Source organism: Microcaecilia unicolor, chromosome 3, assembly GCF_901765095.1.
Source record: "Microcaecilia unicolor chromosome 3, aMicUni1.1, whole genome shotgun sequence".
In the NCBI taxonomy this organism is placed as follows: Eukaryota; Metazoa; Chordata; class Amphibia; order Gymnophiona; family Siphonopidae; genus Microcaecilia; species Microcaecilia unicolor.
Genome location: NC_044033.1, coordinates 198,615,641 through 198,632,326, shown reverse-complemented (window position 1 = coordinate 198,632,326; position 16,686 = coordinate 198,615,641). Strand labels below are relative to the sequence as shown.

Below are 16,686 nucleotides of genomic sequence, written 5' to 3'. Positions count from 1 at the left end.
AACATGGGAGAGGTTACTTTCCTCTGAAAGGTTCTCCAGTATTTGATATTCAAGGTGTGGCTTCTGATCCAGCTTTAGAACTTGCCATGAAATCGTCAGCTTCCTTTGCATCTATCAGGTGGCCTCACCCGCCTGGGATTTTGTCCTTTGCTCTCTAGCACCTCAGCTCACTCCTAACCTGGCTGTACCTGTTGGATTTGAAAGAATAAGGAAAGGACCTCCAGCTTGTCTTCACTTCTCAGTGCGAGGTCGCCAGAGGACAGGCTGACGTGGCGGCCGTAGAAACGGGAAAACTGCAGTGATAAAACCCAAGTGCATGTGCATAGGGAATCCTATGACTGTAGCAGGCTCATTAGCTCCCTGTTTTGATTGGGCTCCCTTAAATCCTTTAATTGTCCAGGGCCACTGCGCACTCCCCAGCCAACACATTTGATGCTTTGCCCCAGGCTCCAGGGGGAAAAGGGGAGTTCTCCAGCGAGGTTGCGGCTTTCCTGAGGGCCTGCAGCTGCCGTCACACCGAGGCCTCGTTATTTCTTCTGACCTCATGGAGACCCGCTCCTGTCCCTGCTGGGAATGGATTTACTGTAGTAAACAGGACAGAGCCTGCAGAACAAGACCTGGGGAGATCAGTCATTCAGGGAATAAAAACTCTGTCCTCCTCCCACCCCTTCACATTCACCAGCAATGCTGTGATGACGATCCACCTTTCAGCTGTCGGTGCTGTAATCATACATGTCTGTGCTTTATTCTGATTGGAGGAGTGGTCTAGTGGTTAGGGTGGTGGACTCTGGTCCTGAGGAACTGAGTTCAATTCCCACTTCAGGCACAGGCAGCTCCTTGTGACTCTGGGCAAGTCACTTAACCCTCCATTGCCCCAGGTACAAATAAGTACCTGTATATGTAAGCCGCATTGAGCCTGCCATGAGTGGGAAAGCACGGGGTACAAATGTAACTTAAATAAATAAATTCATGCTTTATGGTTATCAATGTGGTGTCTGCATCATAAGATCATAAGAGTAGCCACACTGGGTCAGACCAGTGGTCCCACTATCCTGTTTTTCAAACAGTGGCCAAGCCAGGTCACAAGCACCATAACAGAAACCATCAGGTTCTGATGAAGATCCGCTCTTCAGCTGTCTATGCTGTATTCATGCTTTATGTTTATCAATGCGGTGTTTGCATCGTGCTCTGATGAAGATCTGCTCTTCAGCTGTCTGTGCTGTCTTCATACATTAGATGTGTCGGTGTAATGCCTGTTCAGTTGTCTGTGCTGTATTCGTGCTTTACATGTATCAATGTGATGCCCGCATGGGGCTTTGATGAATATCTGCTCTTCAGCCATCTGTGCTGTATTCATTCTTTATGTGTATCAGTGTGACACCTACATGGACACCGCGTTTTCCTGTCTCTTGTGTTTATGCTAGGACTGCGTGGATTTGCATCAGCCTCGGGGGATTTCAGGATACTAAGTGTTTACCAGCCAGGCCTTGAATTGCTTAATGAACAAAATATCGATGGCAGTGATCCAAGCAGGAATATTCTGAGAGTTAGAAAGATTCTAAGGTATACACAAAAAGTAGCACATATGAGTTTATCTTGTTGGGCAGACTGGATGGACCATGCAGGTCTTTTTCTGCCGTCATCTACTATGTTACTATGTTAGAAAGATTCGTCTTTGTGTGGGACTGGGTTTCCATTCATTTCAGACCAGGGTTCGGCTGACCTGTGTTCTAGTCTGACGCCACAAGCAGTGAGTGGCAGGGCTCGGAGGTGAAGCCTTCGTTCCAGAAAGCGAATGGTCTCTCCCCCCCCCCCCCCCCCCCACACACACCTGAATCTGATGGTTGCCATCTCTCTGAATTCTCTGTTTCTTAAGAGACAGTGAGGTCAAATCATTCAGATGTAAACAAACAGCAGATTATGAACCTGGGTTACACACACGTTGGCAGCGGAAGGTGACAGCTGGGAGAAAGAGCCCAAGGCTCTGCTTGAGAGTGTCTTTTGGTACCACTGGTGGAAAAGGTCTCACAGCCCCCTGTGCGGCTCCGTTTCACTAGACTGACCTAAGACTCACAGCTCACCCTTCATGGCTACCCCATCCATGATCTGCCCCTCCCTTAACCCTGCTGCTGTTTCAGGTTCACAGTACCGCAGTGATCTGTGGCAGGGCTTGGTGTCTTCTTGTACAAATTAGACTTTGCCAAAGGAAGGACTTTGGGAGCAGGTGTAGACTGAGGTCATGGTGCCCTGCGCCACGGTGGACGATTCTCGGTCGGATCCGGTGAAACAGCAGCTCCCAGTGCGACTCAGGGTTTCAGGGTGGTCACGGTGAATGTCCACAAGAGAGATTTCCACTCTTTGGGCTCCATTGTTGCAGAAGTTTTCTTGTGCTCACTTGCGGTGGCCATCCTGGAAACCTGACTGGTTAGGGGCATCTAGGCTGCAGAGAAAGGTTTGGCTCCTGGCTCCCAGGACTGGGTCTGTCTTGTCCACGGTGACCCAGTGCCCACTGCAGCGGCTGTAGTTAAAGTGGACCTTTAACCTTGGTACAAAGTTCTGAGAGCTGGGGAGGGGGAGGAAGGACCTTCACATTTGATCTTCTTGGCCCATCTTGTGGCACAGTGCCAGAGATCTCCCAGAATACGACTTTGTGTGCTGCTCGGGCTGCAAACTTTCAATCCCAAAAGCGACTTCTGGGAGAGGGATTTCGCAAATGCCTCTCACACGAAGAGTCGCTTTTCCGGTTCTGAAGTGAAGATGGTGTGCCAGAGGGCGGGGACCAGCTTCTCTTGTTCATGTGTCTGCACGTGTGTTTCCCTGTGTTCATATATGTGTTTCTGTGTAGTGTGATCCAGATTGTGGACCTGGGACTGACTTTCTTGTCCTCTACTCTCAATGACCAAGCAGTTAATGGTGGGATCCCTGTCACCAGTCTCTCCGGCTCCTACGTAATCTACATAAGTACATAAGTATTGCCAGACTGGGACAGACCGAAGGTCCATCAAGCCCAGCATCCTGTTTCCAACAGTGGCCAATCCAGGTCACAAGTACCTGGCAAGATCCCAAAATAGTACAAAACATTTTATGCTGCTTATCCCAGAAATAAGCAGTGAATTTTCCCCAAGGCAATTTAATAACGATCTATGGACTTTTCCTTTAGGAAGTCAGCCAAACCTTTTTTTAAACCCCGCTAAGCTAACTGCTTTTACTACAGTCTCTGGCAACAAATTCCAGATTATGCATGCTGCCCTCATCCCATACCCTAAAAAAAATCCAGAAAAGAAAGCTGTAACAGGAGCAGCTCTTGAGTGTCCAGCCTAGGTCAGGGCTGGTCAACCTGCCTCTCCAATACCCCCTACGGATACCCACAATGAATATGCATGAGGTAAATTTGCATATTTTAGATCTCTAATTCAGTCTAATTAAAATCTCTTGAACACCCAGCTGGCAATGGTGGAGTCCAGGATAGATGGGGAAGCTGCTATAAATCGGTGATTCCCAATCCAGCCCTTGGGATGCACTGAGCCAGCCAGGTTTTCAGGATACCCACAATGAATATGTATGAGATAAATTTGCATGCACAGCCTCCATTCTATGCAAATCTATCTCATGCATATTCATCTTGAAAACCAGACTGACTTGTTGTTTCCCAAGGACTAGGTAGGGAACCCCTGAACTAAACTGACCACCTGGCTCCAGGGGAGGAGTGGCTTAGTGGTGGTGGACTTTGGTCCTGAGGAACTGAGTTCAATTCCCACTTTAGGCACAGGCAGCTCCTTGTGACTCTGGGCAAGTCACTTAACCCTCCATTGCCCCATGTAAGCCACATTGAGCCTGCCATGAGTGGGAAAGCGCGGGGTACAAATTTAATAAAATTTCAAGTACTACTACTGCTATTTATTACTTCTATAGTGCTACAAGACATATGCAGCGCTGTACACCAGACACATAAAGACAGTCCCTGCTCAAAGAGCTTACTTACAATCTAAATAAGACAGGTAACAGACAGAACAACTAAGAGGTAAGGGGAATTAAAGAGGAGGGGATAAAAGGTACAGGCAAGTCAGTAGTGGTTAGGACTGCTGCCACCTATTTTGTGGACCCACTTTCCGCCTGTGACATGCTCCCCCTTACAAACAAAACAGAAATATTTCTTAGTGCGCAGTTAAGTTATCGCAGGTTGCCTGAGTGCATCCCCGGGACACTATTTCTAGCTGCATTAGGCACTTGAATGTTAAAATGCACTGTTTGGTAGGTGACAGCAAATCACAAGTCCTAAAATACCATAAAAAAAAAACTTTTTATGTTCAGTTTTACTTCAACAACAACTCATATCAATTTAGGTCTGGCTTTGTACTACACTTCCAGGATTTCCCCAGGTGAGAAAGTCCCTCTCACCCTCCCGTAGACCAGGCACCCAAATTATGCAGCCGGTCTGTGCATAAATTACATCAGTTTTCAAAATCACCCCACTGAAAGTAACATCACATAGGAATGTGGTAGATGACGGCAGATAAAGCCCTGCACGGTCCATCCAGTCTGCCCAGCATATGCCCACTTAGTCTCGAGCTGTCTTTGCCATTTTCAGGGCATACAGAGGCAGCAGCCTGTGCACAGCTGTTTCCACCTGCTCGTCAGGATGCATAAATTTCCTGGTTTATTTCACGCACACTTCGGTGTTTCATTATAAAGCGTATATGTAACGCTAACGTACCTTCCCAGGAACACGTCCAGACTGTGCTCATGTGGACAGATTTAAAAGAAGCAATTTCTGCTTATAAACCTCTGGAAATAGATTTTTAAAAAACTCCCTGAATCTCAATCATCTGCTAATCTGGGGCTTCATTAGGTTCTCCCCTCCCTTCCTGTCCTCACTTGCAGTGTCATGGCATCACTGGTCCCTGGCAAGCTGCCAGCACCCTGACACATGCAGGTTCCAGCTGAGAAAAGCTCTGGCCTCATGTTTTTCAACATATTAACCTTTAAATTCCCTTTGAACTATAATGTTCTTTTCAGCGATCTAAGGAATGGCATGAAGAGGGATGCTGTTCCTCAGCAGGGACTGAAATCAGCTGCTCTCACTCCTGCTGCCACAGCAGCAGTGAAATCCAGAATGAATGCTTGTGGGGTTTTTTTTCTGATACCCTGTCCATCCCATTGGCCATCTCTTGAAATCTGTCAGTTTCCTTACAGCAGTGGCTCCCAAACCTGTCCTGGGGGACCCTCTATTGCATGCAAATTTATTTAATTCATGAATATTCATTGTGAATATCCTGAAAACCTGACTGGCTGGGAACCCCTGCCTTACGGGGAGGGGAGGGGGGCTGCTTCTGTACAGTTCTCTGTCTCTGCAGCCTCCCCAGGATAGGGAGAGCCGGGCAGGGGTACCAGGAGTCCTGGGAGACACTTCCATTCATGTTCTTGGTGTTGAGTGGGTTGCGTCTCTGATGAGAGTCAGATGATGAGGAGAAAAGAGGCAGTGTGAGCTGGTTCCCTGATGAAAACCAGATGAGAAGGAGCAAGGAGAGGGGCTGTGTATGATGGATCCCTGAAAAATGCCAGGGAGGGCTTAGAGGGAAGGACAGACAAAAGATGCCCTCATACCCACCCCCCCCGCACAGATTGGCGGTTTATGGCTGGATGCACTCTGTAGACAGCTTGGTTGTGGTGTGGACAAGTTACAGGGCAGCAGGACCATGATATATGGATGACAGAAATGAGATAGTCTTAAATTTAAAACAAATAGGAAGAAATATTTTTTCACTCCACGAATAGTTAAGCTCTGGAACTCTTTGCCGGAGGATGTGGTAACAGCGGTTAGCGTATCTGGGTTTAAAAAAAAGGATTAGACAAATTCCTGGAGGAAAAGTCCATAGTCTGCAGTTGAGACAGACATGGGGAAGCCACCACTTGCCCTGGGATTTGTAGTATGAAGTGTTGCTACTACTTGGGGTTCTACATGGAATCTTACTATTCTTGAGGATTCCGGAATCTTGTTACTCTTTGGGGTTCTGGAATTTTGCTGCTAATTGGGTTTCTGCCAGGTACTTGTGACCTAGCTTGGCCACTGTTTGGAAAACAGGATACTGGACTAGATGGACCATTGGTCTGACCCAGTATGGCTACTCTTATGTTCTTATGAGACCAAATCCCTGGCCTTTTGGTGCATCACATTATCTTCTATCCCTGGCTTTGTCACTGGCTTTGTGACCTGGAGGGGGGGGGGGGGGGGAGCCACTTTATCCCGTGTGCCTTCATTTTAGAGAGGTGGAGTCTTCTATCCCAGATGTGTATTGTCCATTGCCAGTTGGGTTTTCATAGTACTGGGATGGTAAAGCCTGCAGGGATTTTATTTACATAGACACCATATGAAAAATGCTAGTACCAATAAAGATGTCACGCCTGTGGGGCAACACTTTACAAAACCAGAACACTGTACCAGTGATTTCATGGTAAGAATTCTGAAAGGGAACTTTAAAACAATACAGGAACGTAAGACCTTTGAAATCAGAATGATTAAATATTTTGACACCCACCAGACAGGACTTAACAAAGATCTGGGTTTTCTAGCCCATTATAAACCATAAAATTGTACTGCTTTGAAATCGTACTGCTTTGTCACCCTCCTGTCTCCATACATATCTCACCTGTCCCTCTCCCTGTCTCTCACCTATCGACCCCCACCCTGTTAGACTGCCACTGAAATGCTTTGATGTTTCACTTATATATACTGTCATCTACCAACATTTGCTTATTTCCAATCTGACGAAGAAGGGCAACCTTCGAAAGCTAATCAAGAAATGTATTATGTCCAATAAAAAGGGTATCATCTTATTTTCTTTTCCATGTTTTATTTTGTTTTATTTCTATTGATGATTATCGGACTGATCAAAATGTTAGCAGAAAAGGCTCAGCATTTCGAAACCCTTCTTTCTGCCTTATTCTGGGTTTCTCTCTTCTTTTAAGACACATTTTTGCATTTTTCTAAGAGAAGACACCATCGAATCCCATCTGTTACTGCCACCTAGGAATCCTCGCCAGGGCCACCCACCAAGACCACTGAAAATAATAAAAGGAATGACCAGAACACCTGGCGAGTGTCAAAGGACCAGAGGGAGCAGAAGTATTTCTGCTTTCTCTCATCTCATCAAAATCCATTAGCAATTTTACAAAATCCACATCCCACTGCCAGTCTCCTCACGGCTTGTCTCCTCATAGCATTGCTGACGGGAATCTTGACTCAAAAATCACCCCAAAACACGCATTTTACCCCTCACCGGTATCTGTCTCACCAACATTCACAGGTTGACATTGGAGCAACTCTTCATCCTACCCTACAAACATTTTCTTAAATTTAAAGCTAACCTGTTCTTCCACATCCACAGCAGTCATATACTCCTTCAATCTTTTGCTCAACCACGTCAACCCCCCTTGTACAGGGGAAAAAAATTGAATGCCATCTGCATAAATCCAGTGCTCCACATGCAAATCATCAAACACTTTGCCTAATGATGCCTTGTAAATCTTAAATAACAGTGCGGAAAGGACAGACCCCTGTGATACACCCCTTAATGCAGGAGTGTACAATTAGAAAAGGCACTCAGCGGAGCAAAGAAAGATGGGGGGGGGGGGAGAATGATTAAAAACAGTAAAAAGAGGGAGGAAGGGGAAAGGGCAGGAATAGACTTTAAAAACAGAGAGGAAGGAAGATAGCAGCAGTCAGTCACAATAGGGTCATTCTAAGGAGAAAGCCTTGGCGAACAGCCTAGTTGCGATTTGAAAGTCTTAAATGACGTTTCTGCACAGATGTCTAACGGGAGGGAGTTCCAGTGGGAAGGGGCAGCAAAGACGAAGGAACGTTGGTGGATAGATTCTAACTAAGCACGTTTAGGTCCAGATAAGACTGGATGGTGATGTGAGTATGGAATAGTGAGGGAAGAGAGAGAGAGTTGACCAAGCCTATGGAACTTGAAAGTGAGAACTAGTAATTTGAAAGTATGCATTGGTTGATCAGTATCCAGTGATACTTTTGTAAAAGCGGAGACACATGGTCATAGCGATGGGTATGGGATAGTCTGTAGGGATCGCAGTTTCTTCAGGGAAGCCTAAGGAGAACCTACGTAAATGGCATTACAGTAATCCAGTCTTGTAACAAGCAAAGTGAGAACTAATGAATGAAAGATTTCAGGACTGAAGTAGCGTTGCATTGCGCAAAGCTGACGGAGTACGAAGAAGCCCGTTTTACGCACATGTAGATCTGAGGTGTGAACGATAAGTGTGAATCATGAATGGATCCAAGGTACCTAAAAGATTTGACTGGCTGGAAAGTGGACCCAAAGAACTGTAGCGGAAGGGATGGGGTACAAAGACCCACTGTGAACCAATTAATTGTAATTGTCACAGGACAAGTTTATAGACTAATCCATGAATATTGATAAATGTGAACGGGCAAATTACATGGCAAGAATTAATATATAACTAGGGATTACGGACTTTGGTAGCGTAGGCTCGAGTTAAAATCAACCTCCATCAGCAAGTGATTTTTGATTTAATAACTGAAAAAGATACAAAATCACTGGAATACGTGATTTCAAATCTAAAATCAAAATCAGGGTAAAAGAGTGATTTCAACAAAAAATCAAAAATCATAGAAATGATTTCAAATCCTCATTTCAATTTACTTGATTTGAAATCATACCCAACACCGGTCTTAGGATTTGGGAAGGGTTTGGAAAGCTGAGGAATTTTCTGGGATGTTGAATATGGAAACTTGGATATAATACACACTTACACACACACACGCCAATCCCCCCCCCCTTCCACACATACAGAATTACATACACCCCCCCCCCATACACACATAGAATTGCACACACAAAAACCCGTTCACACAGACACCCACACACAAAAAAAAGTTTTAGCCTTACACAGTGTGACACAAACACACACTTGTATCGCTCCTCCTTTTTTCCCAGTTTTTCTGATTCCACTAGTGAGCAGTGCTGGCTCTGCATTTTCTTGTTCACAGTTAATATTTTTTAAACACGCTCTCATGAAACGGAAGCAATAGGTGGGGAGGTGGCAAGAGAGATCATGGATGCCTGAAACTGTGAATCAGCCATGTCCTAATCCCCAGGTCTGTCACTTGCTCTCCTCCTGCAACTTCTTCTGGTTGAGTTTATCTCAGTGTGCCTCAGTTCTAATCCCCGCCTCTGTCACTAGCTTTGTGTTTTACTTCATGGTCGGTCACTTTAACCCCTTGGGAACATAAGAATTCTGGGTCAGACCAATGGTCCATCTAGTCCAGTATCCTGCTTCCAACAGTGGCCAATCCAGGTCACAAGTACCTGGCAGAAACCCTACCAAATTCCAAGCCGTGGCTTCCCCATGTCTGGACTTTTCCTCCAGGAACTTGTCCAAACCTTTTTAAAACCCAGATATGTTAACCTCTGTTACTACATCCTCCGGCTATGAGTTCCAGAGTTTAACTATTCTTTGAGTGAAAAAACATTTCTTCCTGTTGTGCCAATCCCCGCCTCTGTCACTGGCTGTGTGTGACCTCAGGATCAGTCACTTTATCCCCCTGTGCCTCAGTTCTAATCCTGGGCTGGGTCATTCTGTGTAAATGTGTGTGTGTGAGACCCCAGGGCAGATCTCTCTGTGCCTGCTCCCTCTGCTCTCTTTCTATGACAGTGAAGTTCTTCTGTCTTTCTTAGATGGGATCCAAAATAGCGTTGATAAAATTAACCAGTATTTAAGCAGGTAGCCACTGTACATTTGCAGTAAATGAAGGCATAAGGCACAGCAAAAGGTTGGCAGAAACTTGCCACGTGCTACAGCTTCTTTACTACGTGTGTAAAGGGATCTCGGTGTAAACGCTGATGTCGCTGATGTGAGCATTGTTTGTAGGTTATCTGCTGGCTTATGAGTTCGTACCAGCATGGCACAGGACTTTGTTTCTTTCCCATTGAGCTACACAAGGTGACCGAGAGCATGACACATGCTTCCTATTCCTCTCCTGTGGTGCGCTGCAGCTTCTCAAACACTGCGTAGTGAAAAGCTACTTAATGGGTGAGGTTTCCATGCACTTTAATAATGTTTACTTAATTTAGATTTTGCTCACACCTTTTTCAGTAGTAGCTCAAGGTGAGTTACATTCAGGTACACTGGATATTTCTCTGTCCCAGGAGTGCTCACAATCTAAGTTTATACCTGAGGCAATGGAGGGTTAAGTGACTTGCCCAAGATCACAAGGAGCAGCAGTGGGATTTGAACCGGCCACCTCTGGATTGCAAGACCGGGTGCTCTAACCACTAGGCCACGCCTCCACTCAAAACAGGGACTACATCTCCCTGCATGCACTGGGGGTTGGGGGAAACAGGATTGGCACAGCCTGCTCCCAATGACTTGTTGTGACCCAGGCACCCCCCCCCCCCCTCCGGCTTATGCTAGCCTTTTACTGCTATAATCACGGCTTCCCGGGTGAGGTGGGGGGAGGGATTTTAATGTGCTGCTTCATGAGGCCCAGCTCATTTCTGCTCTATTTCCTGTTTAACAATATCAACAAAGAAAAAAAAAACACTCGCGGTTAAGCACAGGATGCTCCCTGTCCTGGGCCGGCGTCACCTCACAACACGTATGATGCACAGAGACTGCTGCACCATGGAGCTCTGTGCATCATCTGTCCTGCCAGCATGCCCTCAGGACGGGGAAGCATTGTCATGAAGCAATGCAGTGAACCCTCTCCTCTCCCCATAACTGTCCTGCGAATGTTCTCTTGGAATGTTTCCCCGTCACAGACAGAACTGTGGTAAGAGACCTCATTCCAGATGGACAAGCAGGGCCGACGCTTCATAAAACACAGAAAAACCCGCAGCTGGGTGTCCTGGGCAGAGCGGAGCTGGGTGGATGCGGGAGGCGAGAGGGGAAGAGAGTTGATCGAAGTTGAATGGATGCAGAGAGGTCCTTGGTGGAGGAAGATGTAGCAGCAGCAGTGAATCTGTCCATTATGAAGTGAGGCCAAAGACTGAGAATGAGTTCTAGAGTATTAACTGCTTTCTTTCTCTCTCTTTTCTTCTGCAGCTTTGACGTCGAAAATGGCCCCTCTCCAGGCCGCAGCCCCATCGACTCGCAGGCGAGTCCTGGATTGGTTCTACACCCTAGCTTTCCCCAGAGCCAGCGGCGGGAGTCCTTCCTGTACCGGTCCGACAGCGACTATGACATGTCTCCGAAAACCATGTCACGGAACTCTTCCGTCGCCAGCGAATCGTAAGTAGGATCCAGATTCTCCAACTTCATGACGTATGTGAACACATGTTTGACATACTGCGTACTGGGCCATTTTCATTTAATAAGCTTCACCAGTCCATGGGGCTAAAACATTCCCTTTGCTCTAATTCCTTATATAAATCTTCTGGTGGTCTATGGGAGCAGGTCTGAGGAACCAGCGATGAAGCAAAGGTGGAGTCCCCTGGCTGAACACATGGTCATGGCTGCGGTGGGATCCACAGTTCTCAACACTAGATTATTCTATCCATGGTGTTTGTGGGAATGAGGGAGGGGGTGATACTGACGGTCACGTCAGTGGTACATCATCAGGATATGTATAGCCTTGGTGCTGTGGGTTGATTCTATTTATTTAAAAACGTATATATCGCACAATCCGATTGTTCTAGGTGGTTAACAAAGTATAAATTCATAATATCTAAAGCCAGGGGCTCTGCAGAAGGCCTGTGAATGGGATGTGCTGGCTCCCTGACGTAAGCTCCATAATTCCACTGAAGTATCAAAACAGTAAGAACCTATGTTATCAAATCTTTCTTAATAATTTACTTGGGAGATAATGTTTTCCCACGAACGTTCACTTATTTTGCTGCATGAAGAAGGACCACTGCATTAAATACAGAAAAAATATTATCCTAAATTTTTTGTAAATGAAAGGGGAATTCTCAGAGATTTTACTCACCCATGCGGGGATATCCACGTCTCAAGTAATTTGTTCTTAACAATATACAGTTACTTCTCAAAACATTGTATCGTATCGTAGCTCGAAACAAAGCAACTAAAATGTAAAAGCGTTAACACAACTCGTGGCTGCCCGAGTTGGTAAGGACCTACCCAGGAACCGTTGCACCACAACTCTTCTATAATCCGAACTCCCAGTGGTCCGGTTTCTCCATCTGGTGGGATCCTTTCTCACGCCCCGCTTCAAGGACTGGATTCTGTCTTCCACAATCCATGGAAGAATTTTAAACACGTGTGCCCGCTAACATATATCCTTACCCACTCGGCAGCTAGGAGTTAAGTGTTACGTTTTTACATTTTAGTTGCTTTGTTTCGAGCAACGATACAATGATACAATGTTTTGAGAAGATTTTCTGTGGGGAGCTAGTTATAACCTACTGTTTTTGCCGTGTGTCGTTGCATTCTTGTAAGGACAAGTACACCGAGAAAAGTTTCTGTAGGCACAGGGTCTGCTGTAAAAAAAACGTCAGTGGGGATATTCAGTGATCGAGAAGCTTGGCCGCCCTTTGGGGTGGATATCCCCACATGGGTGAGTAAAATCTCTGAGAATTCCCCTTTCATTTACAAAAATATTTTTTCTGTATTTAATGCAGTGGTCCTTCTTCATGCAGTAAAATAAGTGAACGCTCGTGGGAAAACGTTATCTCCCAAGTAAATTATTAAGAAAGATTTGATAACATAGTTATCTGTTTTGATACTCCAGTTTTTTTGGAGCTGACTTGCAGGTACTTTTGTTTGGGGGGGGGATTTTTGTATATATATCCCTGATGTAAGCAGCAGCAGGCAGAAGGCTACACTCCTTCATTCGCTGGAGAGTCTGGATCAGAAGCGATGCGGCCAAGCTGACTCCTGCCAGAAAAAGACAGTTCCCAGCAGCTGACGGATTCCTTCTGCCCTGCTTCCTGGCTTTTGTAGGATGTGAAAATGGACACTAGGGATATTGGGGTGGGGTGGGGGGGGGGTGGATGCTGCTTATAAATAGATGATTTCAGCTGCAGTCATGCCCCTGCTGTTTTCCTTTCATGGATGCACGTGAATTTCCCACACTCACAGCCGTCCGTGCCTTTCCCACGTGCGTGACTCCTCCTGTGCCCTCACACAAGGACACTTCCAGAATATTCAATAACCACACCGGTATCACACAAATATACCTAGAGCATGAATACAGCACTGACAGCTGAAGGGCACACACTTATCACAGCCCTGCACAGGTATCACACAGATAAAACTAGAGTATGAATACAGCACTGACAGCTGAAGGGCACATCCTTATCAGAGGCCTGTGCAGGTGTCACATTGATATACCTAGAGCATAAATACAGCACAGACAGCTGAAGGGCACATCCTTATTGGAGTCATGTGCAGGTATCACACAGATAAACTTAGAATATGGATACAGCACTGACAGCTCAATGGCACAGAGCCATGCACAAGTATCAAACTAAAATGATACCTAGAGCATGAAGACAGCACAGACAGCTGAAGATGGAACTCTGGGAGAATAAAGAACAAAATGCTCAGGCAGGAATCCAGCACAAATTCCCAGTTAGTGGGAAATATGGACATACTTTAAGGAAAGGGGTTTCTTTCTTTCCAAAAGGGGATAAATTAGCATAAGACACATCCACACCTCGTATGTAATTTTGTGAACATCACTGTGCTCGTAATAACATTCTCTCCTCTCCAAATGCTGTCAGATGAATGAGATTTTGCCAGTCCGCTCTTCTGATGTGCCTGTAAATAAAATAATCTATAATAGACAAATGGGGGGGGGGGGGCGTTCCTCATGCAGGAGAGCAGGAGCTGGACGGTGAAGTCACAGATTTGTTGTAACTTCCCCTCTCTCTTTTCTGTTTTGCCTCCTCACAGACACGTGGAAGACTTGATCGTCACTCCCTTTGCCCAGGTAGGCCACCACATGTGTGTGTGTTTGTGAGTGGTGTGTGTTGACCTGCTTCTCTTACTTAGTCAGGTTAGGCACTCTGGTTTATTCCGAGAGCTGGCCTTGGGGTTCAGGAGACGGGGTGTGAGCAACTTGCTTCAGGTTCCCTCCGATTCCAACCCAGGAACCACACAGTAATCAGGAGAGCCAAGAAAATCCACTGAACTTTATTTAACAAATTAGAACCAAGTAACGGTTGACATGATAGTCCTCAGCATGCGGTGATGATGGCATAACATAGTAACATAGTAGATGACGGCAGAAAAAGACCTGCCCGGTCCATCCAGTCTGCCCAACAAGATAAACTCATATATGCTAGTTTTTTGTGTATACCTTAACTTGATTTGTACCTGTCTTTTTCAGGGCATAGACCGTATAAGTCCACCCAGTACTATCCCCGCCTCCCAACCACCAGCCCTGGCACAGACCGTATAAGTCTGCCCAGCACTATCCCCACCTCCCAACCACCAGCCCTGGCACAGACCGTATAAGTCTGCCCAGCACTAGCCCCGTCTCCCAACCGTCTCTGCCACCCATTCAAGGCTAAGCTCCTGAGGATCCCTTCCTTCTGAACTGGATTCCTTTATGTTTATCCCACGCATGATTGAATTCCGTTACCGTTTTCCTCTCCACCACCTCAGGCATGGTCTTACAGAGTCACAGAACAGATAACTTTTCCGTCTGCAAAACCCTTACACCCGTCCTGTAGCCAGCCAACACCCCATGGTCAGTTTCTCTGATGGAACCCCATTACCATCAGAGATGTGGATCCAGTGTTACCGTCCCAGTCTGTCAGAGATTTACCCTGAAAGAAATCACCAGCCGCGGGCCGGCAGCGTCCTTCCCTTGAGCCCGGTTTGCGACGAGAGTCACCAATCTCAGCCCGCAGTTCGGTTCCTCTGTTGGCTAAGGAGATTAACCCATTAGTGTCCAGCGTTCCCATATGGGAACAAATCAATTTGTTCCCATATGGCTTATTATGGGAACATTGGGCACTAATGGGTTAACAGCAATGACCCTGATCCTGACTCTACTGTCAGGGTTGGCTCAACAGGTACCCCCTCTCTCTTTCCACTGGGTCACTTGGCGGGGTAATAGAATTCTTAAACACGGGCTACCAAGGACGAACTCTACAATATTGTCCTCCCTTATATAATAATTATCAGCTCCACCCCACACCGAGGGCCCCTTTTACTAAGCCACGTAAGCATCTACACGCGGCCAACGCCTGCCCCTTGCGGTAATTTCATTTTTGGACTGGCATATGCAAAATATTTTTTATTTTTGGATGCGCATAGGTCGCTACCATGCAGATTCTTTACCACCAGGTCTATGGCTAGCAGTAAGGTCACGTGCGGCAATTTTGATTTTGCTGCATGTCCATTTTCAGCAAAGAAAAAAGGCATTTTTTTGTACGTGTGCTGAAAAATATTTCTGCGCACGCCCAAAACCCGCTCCTACACTTCCACAGGACACTTTTTACTGCGGCTTGGTAAAAGATTTCACAAATCAGGGCACTCTCAAGTGTTGAATGGACTCATGGCTTTCCCTGCTGGGCTCCTTCCACCAAGGGCTCCAGTAGAGAAAGGGGTCACATGTGGATGTGTGTTTGTGTGTATATTTAGGGGCTGGTGTGTGTGTGAGTGGTGTGTTATGTGCAGGGCCAGCCCAAGGCAAGATGCCCCCCCAGGTGTTGTACCTCTTCACGGCGACGTTCCAAACCTGGCAACGGCAGTGATTCCCATATACTGCTCTGCCGTCATCGGAACTCGCCTCTTCCCTTTACTGTGGCTGCCCGAGCCTCTGACAAAACAGGAAGTTACTTCAGAGGGGCAGCGACAGTAAAGGAAAGCGGCGTACGGGAATCGCTGCCAGGTTAGGAATATCATGAGGAAGTAAAACGTTGCGAAGCTGCTCCCCGAGATGCCGCTGCTAGGGAGGAAAACTGGACTAAAGGTAAACAGGGATTCAGCAGTTCTCGTGACTGGTAAAAGTGCGCTGGATGGTGAGACGGGCCCATGGCGTGGCGCAGCCCCCCCCCCCTCACCATGCAGCACTGCGTGGCGGCAACTGACTTTTTCCTAATGTTTGTGGCAGGTGCTGGCAAGTTTGCGCAGTGTACGAAGCAACTTCACGATCCTGGCGAACATTACCACTCCCACGAACAAGTAAGTCTTGAATTCCAAACATCCCCCCTATCCCCTCACCCATGCATGCGTTAGGGGTAAGATTAGGACTGGATCCATCTATTGCAAGATGAGGGAATGGAAGCAAGCTTGTAACTTCTAACCCTTGCTCACTTGTTAAGTACCCGTATTTTATCATTCCCACCTTTGTTATTCCCTTATCTCTTATTTGTCCTGTTTGTCCTAATTAGATTGTGAGCTCTGTCGAGCAGCGACTGTCTCTTCATGTCCAGTGTACATCGCTGCGTACGTCTAGTAGCGCTATAGAAATGATAAGTAGTAGTAGTAGTAGTATTGGACAACTCGGTGCTTCTCAGTAATAACTTACCCTGGAATCTACAAAAGGATTTTCAGATTTTTTTGTCTATGGTGTATCTGGCCCTGTGTAAATTAACAGCAAATTCTGAACAGAGTTTGCTCTTGGGGGCTCTGAGCTCCATGGAGCCTGGCTAGCTGGCTGGCTGGCTATTAATCACAGCTGTGGCTAGCCCTGGCTCTGAGTGCCACCCCTTGGCTTCCTTTTCTCTCTGGCAA

At 46.4% G+C, this 16,686-nt stretch overlaps 1 protein-coding gene across 1 annotated transcript in view; it reads left to right on the top strand.

Annotated features, from left to right (window-relative positions):
* PDE4A (phosphodiesterase 4A) overlaps positions 1–16,686 on the top strand; it is a 204,170-nt gene that overhangs the window by 139,794 nt on the left and 47,690 nt on the right. Inside the window, exons 2-4 of the mRNA XM_030195292.1 lie at positions 11,083–11,268; positions 13,894–13,930; positions 16,064–16,134. Of these exons, the coding sequence (XP_030051152.1) occupies positions 11,083–11,268; positions 13,894–13,930; positions 16,064–16,134 (294 nt within the window). The remainder of the gene's footprint in view (positions 1–11,082; positions 11,269–13,893; positions 13,931–16,063; positions 16,135–16,686) is intronic.